The 16,627-nt window shown below is 35.4% G+C and overlaps 1 protein-coding gene and 1 long non-coding RNA gene across 10 annotated transcripts; one reads left to right on the top strand and one right to left on the bottom strand.

Moving 5' to 3' along the window:
* Positions 1 to 1,914: 1,914 nt before the first annotated feature.
* Positions 1,915 to 4,990, bottom strand: LOC141634324 (uncharacterized). Of its 3 annotated transcripts, none has more exons than XR_012539049.1 (6): positions 4,798 to 4,990; positions 4,476 to 4,646; positions 3,776 to 4,035; positions 2,504 to 2,656; positions 2,260 to 2,305; positions 1,915 to 2,159 (listed from the first exon to the last, which is right to left on the bottom strand). It is a non-coding gene; the product is annotated as an uncharacterized LOC141634324 (long non-coding RNA). The 3 variants fall into 3 exon arrangements; XR_012539050.1 differs by having other exon boundaries at positions 3,776 to 4,029; XR_012539048.1 differs by having other exon boundaries at positions 3,776 to 4,646.
* Positions 4,991 to 12,067: 7,077 nt separating this feature from the next.
* On the top strand, positions 12,068 to 16,318 carry LOC141627350 (uncharacterized). Of its 7 annotated transcripts, none has more exons than XR_012536917.1 (5): positions 12,068 to 12,261; positions 13,392 to 13,466; positions 15,340 to 15,462; positions 15,583 to 15,645; positions 16,016 to 16,318. XR_012536917.1 is itself a non-coding variant. In XM_074440665.1 (5 exons), exons 1-5 carry the CDS (start codon positions 12,219 to 12,221, stop codon positions 16,027 to 16,029), a joined length of 291 nt encoding a protein of 96 aa, XP_074296766.1. In that variant the 5' UTR covers positions 12,068 to 12,218; the 3' UTR covers positions 16,030 to 16,318. The 7 variants fall into 7 exon arrangements, 3 of the variants coding, with proteins under 3 accessions (XP_074296766.1, XP_074296765.1, XP_074296767.1); XM_074440665.1 differs by having other exon boundaries at positions 13,382 to 13,466; positions 15,340 to 15,425; XM_074440664.1 differs by having other exon boundaries at positions 13,382 to 13,466; positions 15,340 to 15,425; positions 15,944 to 16,318.
* Positions 16,319 to 16,627: the final 309 nt, after the last annotated feature.

The raw sequence follows: 16,627 nt of genomic DNA, 5'->3' as shown, positions 1-16,627 counted from the left end.
GCAAGACCCACTTTGCCTTGCAAGAAGGCATCCTACCTCATGGTTGTCTTGTTGTGAGTTGAAGGGGAGGAGTGAGACCCACAAATTGTCTCATATCGGCTATATTAGTAGGATAGTTTAAAAAAGGGTCCTAGTTTTGTCACCTCTTTACTCGGGACGAGCAAAGGTTCGGTTTGGGGATATTTGATGTGATCAATATTTGAGCATATTTAGTCCCCGAATTAGCCTCCTTCCTATGCTTTTTAGTGCATATTTGGGTCATTTACTATCTTTAGTCCTTTGTTTTGCATACTGTTTGAGGTTTTGTTTCCTTGGTAGGAGAGTAGTGCAAACCTTGCATTTTCATGGCAAAATAGAGCTAAATTGTTCGAATCTAATGACCAACCATCAAAAAGAAGACAAGACTAGAAGGCCTTTGTACATAATGTAGTAGATGGTCAATGATGAAGAAGATCCTTGCATCCCCGACAAAATCCCGGAGGATTGTTGGAAGAAGAAAAGAAGAAAAGGAAGCTGAGCCTAAATTCGCTCGTCCCAACCATTGGGACGCCCGTCCAACAGCTCCCCAGGATGCTCGTTCTTACCACCAGGCCGCCCGTCCAGCAGCTCCCCTGGACGCTCGTCCAAACCACCAGGCCGCCCGTCCAGAAGCTCCAGAATCCGCCCGTCCCGGCCCTTGGACGGTCGGATTGTCTTCCAGAGGGACACGTCCTCTTCTTTCTTCATTCGAGATGCGCATATTTTTAGAAGACTAGCTAAAAGGAGACCCGCATCTTTTCTTGAGAGGAGCGATTCCTCAAGGACTTAATCGTCATTTAAGCCCTTAGTAACCCTAATTTGTGCACCTAATCCCCACTATAAATACCCCATTAGTCTAATTAGATTATCATGTTCTTCTTATCAATCTTTAGTGTAGTTTATATTATTCTAATCTCTCTTTAATCTTGTAATCAACTTCTAATCAAGTATTAATACAAATCTCATTTCCTTAATTTCTCTTTTGTTCATCTTTTATTTTGGGTAATTGAAGATTATTTGGGTTTATTGGGAGATTGATAACCTTCCATCAATCATCAAGTACTTCTATTATTCTTTGCATTATTATTTTGGAATCATCATTAGGTATAATTCTCTTAATCTCTTTTTAATTATTGCTAATCATTTTCATTTATTCATCATGTTTTGCTTTGTTAATATGATTGACAACCTTGTTAACATGTCAAACTTTATAGTGAGTGAGTAGTTTCCTTAACTAAGGTTAATGGGTAATTAGGGGAAACCAACATGGGGGATGATTCATGCTTAATTTAATATGTTTTCATAATTTATTTGCTTGCTTGTTGTGATCTCAACTTATGCATATGTTATGTTTGATGAAATGCGAGCCTATGAATCCTTGCATTTTTTACCCATCACTTACCTTTTCAATGAGACTTGTAAGACATAAACCAACTCGAGTCTCATTAGAACATGCATATAATTGAGTACGGAAGATTAAGTCAACTTGTAGGTGTTGTACAATCTAATCGCACTACTACAAAAATGATCAAAGAGAACGGTTGGTAACCGTTCTTATACCTAGTTTGGACCGTCCTGTGGCCAAGCGTTCTCTTTGATTTAAGAGAACGGTTGATATTAAGTCAACCCGGTCTCTTTGTAACAACAATCAGAACGGTTGCCTTTTTGAACCGTTCTCTTTGATATATCAAAGAGAACAGTTGCATATAAGAACCAGTCTCTTTAATAAGGCAGTTCTCTTTGTTAGAGTTTTAGATTTTTTGGCGCCTTAGTTCTACCTTTTCAAAGAGAACATTTGTGATGGTACTAACCATTCTCTTTGATTCTATTATTTTTTAAAAAAAAATATTTCTATTTTTATCGTAACCCTACACGATTGAATCGTATAGCTCAGAAGAATTTAACCGATTACAATTCAGAAACTCCAGCAAGTTTTACACAAGAAAAACCTTCCGATTTAATTTGAACCATTAGGAAAAATTCTATGGAAACAAATACAAAATCGTATCATGTTGTTAAGAGCCTACAAATATCGAAGATACGCTACCATGTGAAAAACATAAATAAAAATCCTTCAATCCTCATCATTTAGTCGCATCATAGCGCAAATAAATCGAACTTCAAAAAATTGTAATCATCATCTGCAGAAAAATGAAGCTTGCATCAGTTTCTATAGCAGGACTCTCGTGAATATTTGATACCGGGTACATAATTAAAAGACTCAGCAGTGAAAAATGTTACCTGAGACAAAATAGGGATTGATGAACCAGGAAGCATGGCTGATCGCCTGATCCAAAACACATAAACAAGAAAAAAAATCAGGGTAAGTTAAGCCCAATGCCATTGTTACAAAACCTTGGTAACCTCCTCGGGAGCCATAGAACATTGTCTTCTTCACAGAAGCATTCTTGGCCAGTTGGTTTTAAGACTACAAGAAAAGTAAAACTATAATAGATGTTTAATAGAGTGAACTGGGGATATCTACCTGGATAATAATAACTGTATAATAGCATTTTCAGTATTCTATGAATTGTACAACCTTGAGGTGCTGCCATGGATTCTTGAATGATGCCCTTTCCAGTGACTTCCAAAAGTTTTTAGCCTTAAAGTCGTCTAACAACGCTCTTGAGTTCTCGACCTGCTCAAAACAACATGTATGACCGGTTTCCTTTATTTTTCCAACTCAAAATAATCGGGCATTTGCTAATCTTAAATATTTAAGGTCAACTAATAATCGGGCATTTGCACAATTGCATATCAATTTATGATACCTGTTTAAAATTCATACAAATATGAAGTTGGGAGTGTTGGGTTTGCCTTTAAGAAGGAGTCTTGGTTTATTAATATAAGCAGGCAAGCTTACCTTTGCAACATAGTCCCTCTCAGCAAACTTAAAGGCAATGCCAAGATAACCAAACAAGGGGGAACAAGGTACAAGAATTGGAAAAGGGGCAACCGCAAGAAGAGAGTCCTTCTGGGAATTAACAGTAAGTGCCAGATCCTAATGTAAATTGGTTTCACTAATGTAACACCACTATGAAATAAGACATTAAGCAAGCATGTAAATTTGGTTTCACTAATGTAACTTCATTTCAAATCAAAAAATGATTTTGCTTAATTAGCAGGATGCAAGTTGATGCCTTTATATTAGTTTCCATGTCTTGATTGATTTTAACACAAAAATAAAATGTAAGAGAAACACTAAATCCAATAACTTTATCAATTCAAAATGCCACCAAATGTCCAGTAGCACAACAAAATAAGGCAATAATCAACTCAAAACATAGATAGATGAATTGATGATGATTCAAGGATGATGATAGCGTAGACAATGATTACTCAGAAGAAGTGAGAAAAAGTAACAAGGGACAATTGAAAAGAAGAGACAAATATACCACAACAGAAGGACATGAGCTACACAGGCATGAAATCTCCTTGAAATCTATTTACTCAATAATTTTCATTAATTCTACAAGTTTCTCTTCTAATATGCAAATCTTATCCTAATCTCTGACGGACAAACTAATTCTCAATATGCATTACATTTACAACATTACACGCAATGAGTGATAGATACACAACAAATGGTTTTACAACATCTCGAGAGTAGTATTTCGTTGGAAAGCAACCGACTCAACTATATCCAAGCCACAACCAATGGCTATCCACTGCTTAAAATCATTCTAAACGTACTTGTAAAAATGACAAAATTACTCTCAAATTAAATTTTAGAAGGTAAAAAAAAAGGATGACATACCATATTCATTAAGCTTCCTTAGCAAATGTGCTTTAGTAGATAGGGCATACATCCCAGCAGCAACAACGTTTCTGATTGCCTAACCATGATATGGAGCAAATACTTGAGAATAAGCATTAGAAGCTGCATCTTTCACAGAGTCCTCCCAAGATGAGAGTCCTCCTGGGAATTAACAGCGAGTGCCAGATCCTCGAATGCTTTAGCTATCTCCCGCAATGGCTTATATTCCCACCATCCTCGATCATGGTGACACACTGACACTGGTTAATAATGTTGAAAATAAGGACAAGATACTTAAAAGTAAAAGAACACATTTCATACATAACATAACACCACTATGAAATAAGCCATTAAGCGAGCATGTAAATTTGTTTTCACTAGTGTAACTTCATTTCAAATCAAAAAATGAATTTGCTTAATTAACAGGATGCAAGTTGATGCCTTTATATTAGTTTCCATGTCTTGATTGATTTAACACAAAAATAAAATGCAAGAGAAACACTAACTTCAATAACTTTATCAATTCAAAATGCCATCAAATATCAATATAGCACAAGAAAATAACGTAATAATCGACTCAAAACATAGATGGATGATGATGATTCAAGGATGAAGATAGCGCATGACGATGACTACCCAGAAAAAGTGAGAAAAAGTAGCAAGGGACAATTGAAAAAGAGAAGAGATTAAGAAAGTGTACCCAAAGTTAAAGGAATATTGAATGAAGAGGAAGGAAATGGAAGCGATCTTATTACTCGTATCAATCAACAACAGAATGTGGTGGTTTACTAAGTTGATGTCCCTAATTTGGCAAATCTCAATTTCTCAATCTTCACTGCGTTTCTTTTTCCTTTTTTTTTTCTTTATATTCCTACCACCCAATGAAATCACATCTAGTTATTAACTGTATAATAGCAGGTCAAAATATGTAACACCAAAGAAATTAATTTATGCAGTCAAAATAATAAGGATACAGTTTCTAATTCATGAAGAGATTGAACGATTTATCAGAATCACCATACCTAGCACATGTTCTTGACTTTAGATATGCGCGACAGGGGAGAGGCGGTGGGAAGATGGCAACTGACGAGCGGTGATGAGAAAACAGTTGTATGAATGGTCATCGATGATGCGATGAGGGTGGTAGCGGTGGAAATTGAGAAAAGGGACGAAAGGATGATTATGTGACATATGAGTTGGGATTGAATTAGGATGATAGGTAAATGGGGTCTTTAGCGATTTAATAGAGAACGGTTAAGGATAGGGACCGTGCTCTTTGTTTTATCAAGGAGAACGGTTCTGGATATATAACCGGTCTCTTTTATATTTTAAGACGGTTGGTCAAACTTAACCGTTCTCTTTGTTAATGTACGAGAACGGTTTGAGCAAACAACCGTTCTCTATTAGAATCCTATATGCCCGCCAAACTAAAAATAAAAAAGAGACCGGTTCCGCTATCAACCGTTCTTGAAGAGGCGTTCTCTTTGCCTTAAATTGTAGTAGTGTCGATTCGGCTCCAGGACCCAAACCTTCCTAGGATTGTAAGATATATACCAACTCGATCCTATCACGACAATAATTGCTTGCTTATAATTTGAGAATATATTTGTATGATCAATTCCCATGAATCCCCTATGAACCCATGACACCCTAGTGCTTTTAATCAATTGTTTACATCTCATTTTAGTCATCTTGCTTGTTTACTTTTATTGTTATTTAGTTTAGTGGTCTTCTTATCTCAACCCAAATTGTGACACCCCTACACACCACTACTTACAATCGAAAATCCTACATCAATACCCGTCCCTTGGGATCCGACCTTTACTTGCCTCTTTACTAGTAGTAGAGTTGTTTGTAAAGTTATAAATATTGTTTTGGTCTAGGTGCTCCTAACGACAAGTAACCGAAATCTAAGATCAAAGTGGACCGACCAGCTACTCATGATTAAACTTATGAAATTAACAATAACAATGATAACTAAATTAAACATGGTGATAAGATGGAAACAATAATAAAACATACGATAAAAGCAAACAAAGAAAATTAAACGAACAAAGGGAAATAATAATTGAAGAACGAAGGTTCATTGAATTACGAAAATAAAGGAAGAAAGATTACAAGTTTCCGATCCGAATTACTAAACAAAGGCAACGTATGAAGTGTTTTAGCAGTGTGAAAGATAACCTAAAATTGTTCTCAGCTATGCTTTATATAATAATAGCCGAAATTTATTACTAAACAACTATTGGACCGATTAACTTATTAAACAAACATGGCCTGGTAAGTGAAAATTGTCGATCGACCAATAAAACATTCGATCGACCAACTCCTCAAGCAAAACAAGTCGATCAACTATATAAATCTGTCATTTGACTTTTCTTCTAGACAGCAACATTCAGACTCTTCCTCAAGCAATTCCATGAAGCATTACGCATTCCAAGATGACCATATCCGAGCTCTAGCTTCACTAGTATAAAAAATGCAACTCTGAGGAGGGGTTTTGGCTGATTCTTCACCACTTGGGACAACCTACATGAAACATAACACGACCCAAAGTAACCGAAACAAAGGAGAATAGTAGCTTACGCTACTCAAAATGACATAAAAATGCGTGCAAAATGACAAGATAAAACATGTAAATGAAGCACGCATCACTTATGAATAATTCGAATGTGGTTATTTACGTTTCGTCTCATATTTTACATAACGCAAATTGTTAATTATTGCTTATTATATTTTGCCCAACTGGCATGTATATATATGGAATGAAATTCTTATCAATATAATACAAGTATGAATGATTTATTCTAAATAACTACTTCAGAGGAGTCGTATTCTTGTGAAAATGCCATAATGCTATCTTACATGCTTAATTTACCTTTATGCCTACTTGTACCGTTCTGCCAAGTACGGGTTTATCTCATTTTTCCCTCCTCTTTCGTGTCGTTCTGCCGAATGTGGGTACTCGACTTCCATTCTGTAGATCGAGTCTTGGATGCGGACTGTTCTGCTGCATGTCGAATCGGGAACCGTTCTGTCCCGAGAGTCTAGCCAGATTTAGACTAGGACCGTGTTACTATGATCTTTAGGGTCGTCCTACCAGAGGAAATTATATTTAATGAGTGTAGTAGAGGTCTTGCATTATTTGGATGGTTGCATTGGTCATATCTCCTTGGAATACATGCTCGTGGCTAAGTGATCGTGTTTACTTTATTTATTTTCCTTCTCCATTTATTTGTTGTTGCTTATGCCTTACCTACTTATTACTTCATCCTTTCTCCTTATCTTTGTTATCTTAAACATGTAGGTTCCCATGTTTAGTTATGATTCAAGTCACTCACATCTTATTTAATGTGCTTATCTGTTTATATTCTTTGTTATGTTTGTTTCGACAATTTGTGGCTGGGATAACCTTGAGTTACTCCCCACTAACTGTGGCTTTCATGTTTACATGGATGACAGATTTGTGAAGATGCAGTATATGGGGTATAGACGTGTGAGCTAGAGAGTAACTTGGACTAGTAGATTACTTATTTACCGCTTAGACTCACCTTTTCCGTCTTGTCATTCGAGGGATATATTTTTCCCACTTTTTGACTATCTTATTTGTATGAACCTATGTTTTTATCGTGGAAATGCATGAGCGATGAGAACTTTGAAAATTACAAGGAGGCTAGACGAGCCGCTAAAAAGGCGGTGCGGGATGCAAGGGCAAATGTTAACCAAGAAGTGTATGCTAGGTTGGACACGAGAGAAGGAGATAAGGATATCTATAAACTGGCTCGCATAAGAGACCGAAAGACGAGGGATATTGGAAGAGTTAGGTGTGTGAAAGATATGGACGACAAGGTTCTGGTTCAGGATAACGAAATAAAGGCTATATGGAGCTCTTAAGTTGATACTTTATTCAATGGACATCAGGAGCAAGGTTTTGGGGATGTAGAATTAACACCAAGCATGGTTAGTCGGGAATTTGTGTGTAGAATACAAAAGTGTGAAGTTAGAAAGGCGTTAAGCAAGATGGGGTCCAAGAAAGCAGAGGGACCGGATGGTATTCCCATAGAAGTTTGAAGGTTCTTCGAGCAAAAAGGAATCGAATGGGTAACCATGCTCTTCAACAAGATTTGGAGGAGAACAAAGATGCCATCAGCTTGGAGGAGAACCACTCTTGTCCCTTTATACAAGAACAAAGGTGATGTTCAAGAGTGTTCCAATTATCGGGGAATTAAACTTATGAGTCATACGATGAAGTAATGGGAGCGGATAATCGAGCAAAGGCTTAGGAGATGTGTAGACATCTCAGATAACCAATTTGAATTTATGCCCGGAAGATCGATTATGGATGCGATTTTTATCATGAGACAGTTGATGGGACATCATTGAGACAAGAAGAAGAACTTGTATATGGTTTTCATTGACTTGGAAAAGGCATATGATAGGGTACCAAGAGAAGTGCTTTGGTGGGATTTGGCGAGAAAGGGTGTGTCTAGAAAATATATTGACCTCATAAAGGACATGTATGAGGGGGCTAGTGTAAGTGTTCGCTCTAATGTTGGGAGAACGGAAGAATTTTCCATTACCATCAGGCTGCATCAAGGTTCCGCACACAGTCCTTTTCTCTTTGCTATAGTTATGGATGAGTTGACAAGGGATATTCAGGACGACATCCCTTGGTTTATGATGTTTGCCGATGATATTGTGTTGATTGATGAGACAAAATAGAGGGGCGGAGAGAAAGTTTGAATTTTGGAGGCATACTTTAGAGACTCGTGGGTTTAGGCCAAGCAGGAGCAAGATCGAGTATTTGAGGTGTCAGTTCACTAAAGTGGCGGGGTCGAGATCGACAGAGGCGGGGAGTATTATTTTCGATGGCGATGTTGTTGAGGGGTCAGATTTCTTCAGATATCTAGGATCTATTATTCAAAAATATGGGGAGTTAGACGAAGATGTGGCTCACATAATAAAAGCGGGATGGTTGAAATGGAAGAGTGCTTCGGGATTTTTATGCGATAAAGATATGCCCTAAAGATTAAAGGGAAAATTTTATCGCACGGCAATTAGGCATGCCTTACTTTACGGTTCCGAGTGTTGGGCCGTGAAACATTATCACATTCAAAAGATGAGTGTGGCGGAGATGCGTATATTGAGATGGATGTGCGGACATACAAGGAAAGATCGATTAAGGAATGAGGTGATTAGGGAAAAAGTAAAAGTGCCGTCAATAGAGGACAAGATGATGGAAAATCGACTAAGATGGTTTGGCCATGTGAGAAGAAGACCTATGGACGCACCAGTTAGGAGGCTGGAGACTTGGAGAACTGAAAAGGTCCTTAGAGGTAGAGGGAGACCGAGACAGACATGGTTGAGAGTGATACAGCACGATATGAGATTTCTGGGGCTTGAGGAGAGTATGGTGACGGAGAGGGCACAATGGAGGGAAAGGATACATGTGGATTTTTAATATTTGATGTTTTTTGACATATTTAGTGTTTTTATTTAATTTTAAAAAAATTTATTTGTGCTTCTCTCATTTATTACACCTTTTTTACCAACCAATTTCCTATATATTTTATTTGGTTAACTTTTAAGGCAATCCGGATCCTTAATTCTATTTCGATTTTCAAAATCATTTTAATCTTTTCTCTCGATTTAAATTTTAAGTTTTTATAAAAGAAATCCGGAATTCGATTTTAAAACTTGTAAGTTTATCTTGACTTTGTATTACATTTTCGCTCTCCCTTTTTGTTTTTCATTTTTTCATTTTCTATTCGCATTTTGAGGTGTGCGTTCACCGAGGGACGGTTCTAAAAGATGATTCATGTCAGCCGACCTCAAATCATTTTGCGATTAAGGCTCTAATGTTGTTCTTGTATACTCTTTCTCCATTCAATGTTAGTGACTCCCGCATGCTAAACCTTATCTAATAAATAAAAGTTTTAAAATTTCCACATTTTCCGCTTGTATTTATTAGTTTTACTTTCCGCTTTATCGCGGGGCGTCACAGATTGAAAGTACTACTCATATCAACAAAGGGATGGCTGACTCGATATTTTATTACATTAGATGAGTAGTTTCATGTATTATACTCCCTCAATGCCACACCAATAGTAACATTGAGAATCTTTGCACTATTCATGGTCGTAGGGAATCTTCAATATTATTCTTAATCTATAAGACAAAATATAGTCATGTGAGATTTTGTTTGATTTATCGTCATGAATTCTATAAGAATATCAAATTTTTATAATTTTTAATAATGTGTAACTAAAGATATCCACGTTGCAAAACGTGTCTCGATAAGTGTGAAAAAGTCAATGTTACGATTGGTGTGGTATGGAGGGAGTATGATTTTAATGTTTTTTATGATTTTAAAGATGAGTATATATTTCGAAGATTGATGATTGGGACTATTAATTTCTAGTTTTCATTTTTAATGTCATAATATGTGTTCGTATGAGATTTAACATGTTCAATTTTATTAAGAATGAAATTGTTATATTTTCGTTATTACGATTATTGTTTCGACCGATTGGATTTAATTTTATAAATCAATTATGAAAATGTTTAAAAGTTGTAATTTATGATGTTATAACTTTATTATGATAATCTTATTTTCTTAAAAATTATTATTGGCCGAGACTATATTTTATTATTTGTGTTAAAATTTAAGTTGTTGTTCATATTAATGTCTTTAATAACCATTTAGAATCTGTCTATCTGACTTGTTGAATTTATTTCTCCTTTATAAAGTTTGTAACACCCCTAATTTCCGTAATATATTTTTTAAATTTTATTTTCCCATATTTCATATTTTTTTTTCTGGGAAAATATCCGTCTCTTGTCTTTTGGGCTCGTTGGGTTCAAAATGGGTGAAGACCCGCTCTTATCTTGGGTCTCACGTGAATTTGGTGTAGATGGCTGAGTTTTGAGCCTAAGCATGAAATAAACCCATAAGTTCTTCTACAAATAAGAATGGAAACCAAACCCTTGCAATTCTTTTCTCTTATTTCTCACAAAAACCCTAAACCTAAATTCTCTCCTCTCTTCCTCCCTTGGTGCCGCGCAAAATCTCGCCTAGGGTTTCGTGCTGCCCTTTCTTTTCCTTCGTTCTTCATCGTTCTTCGTGCCTAGATCGATCCTTCTCCTTGGATCTATCTATCTTCTACGAAAGTTTTATGTTTTTCGCATAGTTTTTATAGTATTTATATATAGTTAGTATATTTATTAGATTTGTTCTTCTTTGGCACGTGTGAAACAACAGTGAAGGCGTGGAGGTTGCTCCTGGAGAAGACGTTTATATCGTTGAAGACGATCTTTAGAATTATTTGCGTAAAAAGGTAACTAGGTGTTTCTCTTTTAACTGTGTTTATGCCAATTGATGTAATTAATATGATTTAATGATTGTTTTGTATGATTTGTACATGTTTGATTGTTTATTATCATCATTAATTATGTTTTCGCATGTTTGTATATGTCTTAATGCATTAATTATCTATCATATGTTGCATATGCGTTAAATATGGGTGTCATCACTAGTAGAAAAAACACATATTGTGTCAGTCGATTTACATCGGTTCTACAAAAACGACACAAAAATTACTCACTTTTGGCGGGAATCCATTTTCGCTCTATAGTCAAGTTTTTTGCGTCGGTTCTTGGAAGAAACTGACGTATAAAATGCGTCGGTTTTCAACAAAACCGATTTATTTGATCAAATACATCAGTTATGTTATTAAACCGACTTATTTAATATTACATTTTTGCATCAATTTTACCTGAAACTGATGCAAATGATATTAATTAAAAAACAACTGTTATACACACGGTCACACACTCTCAAAACCGCTCTACGCCTATACTCCTCTTCTTCGGCTCTAACCTAATTTCCCACATCTCAAATACCAATTAGGGGGTGTTTGATTCAAATAGAAAAGGTATGAAGTATGGGTTTGGAATAAGTCAAACCCATACCAAGTGTTTGTTTGGCAAATTTGGAGGTTTTATACCAATACCTCAAACCCATGAGGTATGGGTTTCTCATACCCAAGGAGGGGGGTGGGTATGAGATTGATACCCATGGCCATGGGTATCAAACTATATTAAACAAAAATGTGAAAAAAATACTATTACATATTGTAAACGAAACATTTTACATAATTATTTGATTAAATCTTTATTTTCATGATTTTATATGTTAAAAATATTATTTAAAGTATTGGATTTTACCTATTTCAACTTTAGCTTAGTTTCAAACCATACTGCCTACAATTGAAACAAACGCAAGTTATGAGGAATGGAGTTCCAACCCCATACCACCCAGGTATGATTCCTGATTCCAAACCCATACCCATGCGCGAAACAAACGCCCCCTTATTTTCTGCGATAGACGCACACATCCTTGCCATCATCGACAGCTAACTTCTCCACTGCGATAACCCCAGCAATGGCGGCTCATCCCTCTGCGATTTTTCGTTCTCTTTCTCATGGTATAATCCCCTAACTTGAATAATTTCGATTTAATTAATTAGGTTTTTGGGTAACTAGTTTTTTATTCAAATTTTACAAAATTGATTTGTTTTGTAATGTTTGTACTGTCATTTGAAGTTAAATATACTAAATTTATGTTGCATTATAAGTATTTGGCTTAGACTGAGTGGATTCGATGATTAGGGTTGATGAAAGTAGGGAATTTTTCTTAATTACAAATTAGGGATTTCTGATTCTTCAATATAAGTATTTAGCGGTCGAAAAATATTTGCTATTGGTTATCTTCAGTCATCCAAATTTTTTGCTGTGAAGACTTAAAAGGTAAATATTTGAGCGTGAACTCTTCTTCTAGTAGAGGCTATGTTTGATCAAAGTTTGAATGAGAAACCGTTTTTGGTCATTTGAGCGTGAACTCTTCTTCTAGTAGTTTTGGCAGTTTTGAAGAATTGAGTTTTCGGGTAGATATACGAGTTTCACTGAGTTTATTATGTAGAGGCTATCTATTTTCAATGCCAAAATTTTAATTCTGGTTAAATATTTTATGGAAGTTGGTGACGGAGTGAATTTTCACCAAGGGAGTACGTCTGTAATAAGCGGTTATTTATTTTATTTCAGTTGTTTGAATGAATTTTATGGAAGTAGCCAACACCTGATATTGGTCAAAAGTAGTATGCTTTATCTGAAGCCAATGAATCTTACAATCGTCAGGGTCACATAATTCACTATAACTAAAGTGTATTTTTCATTTTCGTATTGTTCTTTATAGTGAACTTCTCAACAATGGCCAGGTAACCAGGTTAGTTATGCAAATTATGAGACTAAGCACCCAACACTGTCATATTAGAAAAGGAGTTGCTGATGTTCTTTTATTTGTGTTCTGGATAAGGCTCGTGCTACTGGTTTTAATAACCATAAGTTTATTTGGATACATGGTTTTCTCTCTACGACTTATCTGAATAACTTTCGTCTTTTTATCTTTACCTTTTACAAGCGTGGTGTGCTAGATCGGTGTATTACTAAGACCAATTTAGTAACCAACTTAAATTTATTTCTTCATTACAAATTAGGACCTTAATGTTCCTTGATTAACCAACTTAAGTATTAACATGTTTGTTGAAGTGTTGAACAGACAACAATCAACATTAACTCGGTTGGCGTACCTGACCGACTTGTTATACTTTACCTTCTTCCATCACATCTTCAGGTTTTCTCTTTCTCTTATGATCTGTGTTTTGCTAAAGTACCTGATACGGTTTTAAGATTGTTGTTATTGAATTTTTGTGTTGGTTATATTATTAAGTTGCTGCTAGATTGATCAGTTGTGATCTTTGAATTCTACGCGCATATATTAGAAACGGTAGAAACGGTAGAAGATTTTATTTATTTTTCAGTGGTATGTTACTCTTGGAATCGTGTTTCATCTTTAATAAAGCAACAATGAAGGTTAATGCCAATACCATGGCTTTTACTAGCTAAAGAGATCGGTTTGAAAATCCACTCCTGGGATGATTTTTTGGAACTGGTAAGCCATGCACAAATATGCATAGGCTACAATATACTTCGTTTGCTATCTATTTTATGATTACAAGTGTATATAGTAACAAGTTCTCGATAAAAAAATTGTACATAATGCGAAAATATTTGCAGAGAAGCAATCAACAATTTGATCTTCCCGCGAAAAAGGAAGATGATATTTTTACTATAATGTACACTAGTGGTACAACCAGTGAGCCTAAGAGAGTGCTCATCTCCAATGAGACAGTTGTCACTGTTGTATCAAGCATTAATTTCTCATTGAAGAACATCAATGAAGAGGTATGTTCACTCTCCAACATTCTCCGCCGCAAATATTGTAAAAGCGCTAGATCACTATAAGATGGTCATACTCAAAACTTCTCTTGTTCTAATTTCCCTGCCTTTTGAAATGATGTGAATCCACATCTAAGGCAAACAAAGGCAAACTGACAGGTATATGTCATACCTTCCCCTAACACATATATTTGATCTAGTAGTCGAGGAATTATTCATCTCAACTGATGCTTCAATTGGATATTGGCGTGGGGTAAGTGAAATCCTTAACTCAAAAATTTAATTTTTTTTTCCTAAATATTTAGGTTGATCTCACATATGAAACTGTCGCACATAAGACTCGCAAAAACCTTAAAGCCATTATTCATGAAATGTGGAGTTTTCTCTACTCTGATAACTAATTGTGTGTTTAGGATGTCAAGCTATTATATGAAGACATTAATTAGCCGAAACCAATGATACGTTGCACTGTTCCGCGTGTGTTAGATAGAATCTATGCAGGTCATACTCACCACATTTCTATTGACTTTATGTTTTTTTTACCTCAAACATCAAATTATAACAACGTTACTCTACCGCGTTAAAAGTTTCCTGCCTTGAAAAACCAAGGTTTCAGCCTTTCAGCTGATCAAAATGAAAAATCTGTTAAAAAATCACGTAAATTGACAGCTACTTTAGTAACAGTATGTTTCGTGAATATACTAAGCCATTTCACTTTATTTCCTGCGTTACAAATACATCTCGAGAAGAAACCGAGAGTTATCGAAACAATTCAAGTAGTACTCATCTGTTTAAGCTTCTGATGGTTTCCTGTCTGTTCCCCTCACTATATTGCTCTGATACTTATCTTCCCATGTACCCTTTATCCGTGTCACAAAGTCAATGATCAGACAATTGGGTAATACCCGTGTGGCCGTGTTAAATACATACAACCTAGTCTGAGCAACACAATATACTGCTGCCAATGATAAAGGTCTTTTTTTGATATGTTGTATGAGTTAATTTCCTGCTGTATTAATGAATGCACATTGAGCTATATATGAGGTTTAATCCAATCATACTATGCCCTGAAATGTCTGTAATCTTACGTTACACAAGTGTATGCTATTTTTGTGAAAGCTCATCGTGAGACACCTTGATGCTTGGAATTACTGGATGTAATAGGCTGGTACATAGTTTCAATTTTTTATTTTATGTTAAATCTTTGTGCCTTTTTAGCTACCTAATCAAATGAGCTAACTAAGGTGATTTTTGCTTCATGTGAATAGCCGGAATTGTTTTAGTGGCTGCTTTGTGGAGTTGTCGCATACCTTCTATGCAAAGTTAAATAAAGATGAGGCTGCCAGAATGGAAGGTTTACTCCTTTTCACTCTTAGTAGGCTATAAAATAGGTAGAATACTTGATTACTTCCTATCTTTTTAAGTTTACTACAAAAATTTTGCTATTAAAGGCAATCTAGAGGTCAAGGCTTTTAATTTTGCTATTTTCCGACACATTTTTCTTTTTGCAGCTATCAAGGGAATTCACCGTGTGATGGTGGGCGAGACTATATTTTTGATGTCTAAAGATCATGGTAACTTTCTTTTGCGTTGCTTTTGATCAGCCCAACACCTATCACAAATTTGTTTATGTATATTTGATGGCAGTTTTGATATACTAGCACCGTATCATTCAATTAATTGCCTTTGATTAAAATATATCTCACAAAGAATAAAAAGTAAACAAATGACCGAGAGTAAGGGAGTACTATTTATTTTATTCTATTTGCTCGTCTCTAATGGCATACTTCTCCATATAGCAGCATAGAATTAGGTGGACATTCATTTGATAAGCGAGCTATCTAATATGCTGTTGATTCTCGATGATTCTAGGTCAAGGAACTTCATTGAATATCGACGACATACTCCTTATTTCTTTGTTTTTGCGTTCGCTTTTTGTTGCAGCATTGCAACTCTAATTATTAACTTAAGGGTGTTATCAAATATGTGTTGGAAGAAGTTTTGCGGACACTGAAACTGACTGAAGGAAGCTTTCAAATATGCTTTTGATCATCCCAGAACTTCTCAATCTTTTAGTGGGTTTGTGGCATCGAGTTTGGATTGATGTATAGTTTTATGTAAGTTTACTAGATGTTTAGAGAACATTTAGTATAGATTAGCTTTGTAACTAAGACTTTTGTGGGATTATTTGTACTTTGGATTGTATTTGGAGCGTTGTTGGGTTGAATAAGATGTACTGTTATTTTACATGTGATGTATTAGTAGTTGGTTTGATTTTTTAATTTGTTGCAGGTTTTTATGTTTTGGTATTCGGCTTGTGAGTTTTATGTGATTTCGGCAGCAAATTTTTATATATAAAAAAAAATTAATAAACTGTGTCGGTTCTTGAAAGAAATGATGCAAATGAAAAAAAAATGAATTTTCCCTAAAACAAAATATCAATTACATCAGTTATGATAACAAATGACGCAAAAAATAAAGAAAATAAATCGGTTCTATAAAGAACTGACGCAAAAAAATAAAGCAAATATATCAGTTATGATATCAATTGCGTCA

Source organism: Silene latifolia, chromosome Y (genome assembly GCF_048544455.1).
Source record: "Silene latifolia isolate original U9 population chromosome Y, ASM4854445v1, whole genome shotgun sequence".
In the NCBI taxonomy this organism is placed as follows: Eukaryota; Viridiplantae; Streptophyta; class Magnoliopsida; order Caryophyllales; family Caryophyllaceae; genus Silene; species Silene latifolia.
Note: the sequence above shows the minus strand (reverse complement) of the source record. Positions and strands in the feature narration are given on the sequence as shown.

Excerpts from the sequence above, each read along its gene's own strand:
- LOC141627350 (XM_074440664.1), top strand. The coding sequence starts at position 12,219 with ATGGCGGCTCATCCCTCTGCGATTTTTCGTTCTCTTTCTCATG. Across the intron at positions 12,262-13,381 it reads TTTTCGTTCTCTTTCTCATG|TGTTGAACAGACAACAATCA; the intron begins GTATAATCCCCT and ends TGTTTGTTGAAG. Across the intron at positions 15,646-15,943 it reads TTTGATGTCTAAAGATCATG|GTCAAGGAACTTCATTGAAT; the intron begins GTAACTTTCTTT and ends CGATGATTCTAG.